General features: G+C 43.0%; 1 protein-coding gene across 1 annotated transcript in view; it reads left to right on the forward strand.

The window, feature by feature from the left end:
* The window catches only part of DIO2 (deiodinase, iodothyronine, type II), an 11,924-nt gene extending 11,104 nt beyond the window's left edge, over positions 1-820 (forward strand). The window contains 1 exon segment of the mRNA XM_009869947.1: positions 203-820. Coding sequence (XP_009868249.1) covers positions 203-820 — 618 coding nt within the window.
* The last annotated feature ends 1,373 nt before the right edge of the window (positions 821-2,193 follow it).

Consider the following 2,193-nt stretch of genomic DNA (forward strand, 5'->3'; position numbering starts at 1 on the left):
ACATTTCCCTGTACTGTGAGTGGAGATGGACTAGATGAACTTTATGAAGCTGCTGCTTTTGATAATTTGCTGTATCCCCACGCTAGTGCCCATGTGGGTAGTTAGGTTGACTCTAAGGACTTGACTTAGAGAGGGTAGTCAAAAGGATACTAGACAAGCAAGTCACACTAACTTGCTATGTTTTAATTTGTTTTGCCATCAGGTCAAACTGGGAGGAGAAGCCCCAAACTCCAGTGTAATCCACATAGCCAAGGGCAGTGATGGCAGCAGTAACAGCTGGAAGAGTGTCGGCAACAAGTGTGGAACCAAATGCCACCTTCTGGATTTTGCCAATTCCGAGCGGCCACTGGTGGTCAACTTTGGTTCAGCTACCTGACCACCGTTCACAAGCCAGCTGTCAGCCTTCAGCAAGCTGGTGGAGGAGTTCTCTGGTGTAGCTGACTTTCTGTTGGTCTACATCGATGAGGCTCACCCGTCAGATGGCTGGGCTGCACCTGGAATCTCTCCCTCTTCATTTGAAGTTAAGAAACACAGGAACCAGGAAGACCGATGTGCAGCTGCTCACCAACTCCTAGAGCGCTTTTCCTTGCCACCTCAGTGCCAAGTGGTGGCTGACTGCATGGACAATAATGCCAATGTGGCCTACGGGGTTTCATTTGAGCGAGTATGCATTGTACAGAGACAAAAAATTGCCTACCTGGGAGGCAAAGGCCCCTTTTTCTACAATCTGCAGGAGGTTCGGCTTTGGCTGGAACAAAATTTCAGCAAAAGATGAAATCTGTTCTCTACAGAAGCTGTGTCAACAGATGTGTCCCTTTAAGGTGATATTAAAAGGGAAAAAAAGAGTAAAAGTGCTGATTGCAGGAGATAATTGCAGGAGAACATTGCAGGAGAACACACATGATAGGAAGGTCAAATGCACGTTAACTAGGAAAAGCAAATAAAACAAAAAACGAACTCCACAGAAACATTATCGTATGAAAAAACTCACAGTCCTGCATTGTTACAGAACGGAAGAGGTGAAGAGGCTTCCGTGAAAAGGTGTTGCTGGCGAGCAAGAGTGGTAAGACCTGTCTCCCAGGAACGCATCTCATGAAGCATCAGCCCTGGAGTGAGCCAGAAGCGTTGCTGTTTGGAAAGCAATCCATGGAAAGGCAAAGCCTTGAATTTAATCAGAAACACTTTACCCTCCTGTGGCCAGTGCAAGCAACCTGGTAGAGCCAGGGGGCTTGCGATCGCTTTACATAGAGATGGAGTGGAGTGTGGCAGTTGCCCTCTCTCTGTGGAGACTTTATTGTTCAGAGACTACAGGAACCACCATGCAATGCATTGTGTGGGCAGACTGGCTGCTCCGATCGAGATGAAACATTGTATGCTGGTATTTGTACTCTCTATGGATGCCTCTGCACAGCGTATTTACGTAATTCTTGCTATAAGTTTGTATCCAGTGTGCAAGCTGAGAAGGATGTTAGTATCTATGGATTTGGACCAGAAAGGCAAAGGTGATTATAATAAGCCCATTACAATTTGGAAACTAAAAATCCTGGACTATTTGTAAGAAAATAGTGAGAACAATCTAGGGTGCATCACAGGACAGAACTCATCTGATGCCAACCAGCCCTCAGTTCTCAGAGCTCGAAACACACAGTTATAAATATTCTTTGGTTCTCTGTTTCTTTACGCATCTCAAACCCTTTCTGTCTAGCAATAAGCTTAAAGATAATTTCATTTATAGCTTTTAAAAAAGTAACTTATTTCTCTCTCTCTGATTTTTATTTGAGATAATGACCTTAAAGATGTATTTTGGGGATGGGGGAACTTATACGCAGCTTTACCTCATTGAAACAGAAACCTATCCTGTCATTTACCCTGTAAAATGTAGTCATGCTGATTTTTGCTATCTTAATCTGCAACTAGTTTATAGCTGCGTGAGTTTGTCTGGAAGCTGTATGCAGCCTCAGAATTGGTTAGCTGCAGTTCTGCTATCAGATCAGGTGATAATCTGTTTCACTCGTGTTCTCAAAAGCCTTCCCAGAGAATCAGGGAGGACAAATAGTGTGAATTAATGTGAATAAGTGTAAAAAATAACGGGATTTTCTTATGAATGGATCTGAGGAATTATGAATTATGTCAACTTGGAATATACATTAACTTTAGGGTTTTTTAAAACTAAAATGTTTTAATCAAGTTTGA

The sequence above is a fragment of the Apaloderma vittatum genome, unplaced genomic scaffold, assembly GCF_000703405.1.
Source record: "Apaloderma vittatum isolate BGI_N311 unplaced genomic scaffold, ASM70340v1 scaffold6425, whole genome shotgun sequence".
In the NCBI taxonomy this organism is placed as follows: Eukaryota; Metazoa; Chordata; class Aves; order Trogoniformes; family Trogonidae; genus Apaloderma; species Apaloderma vittatum.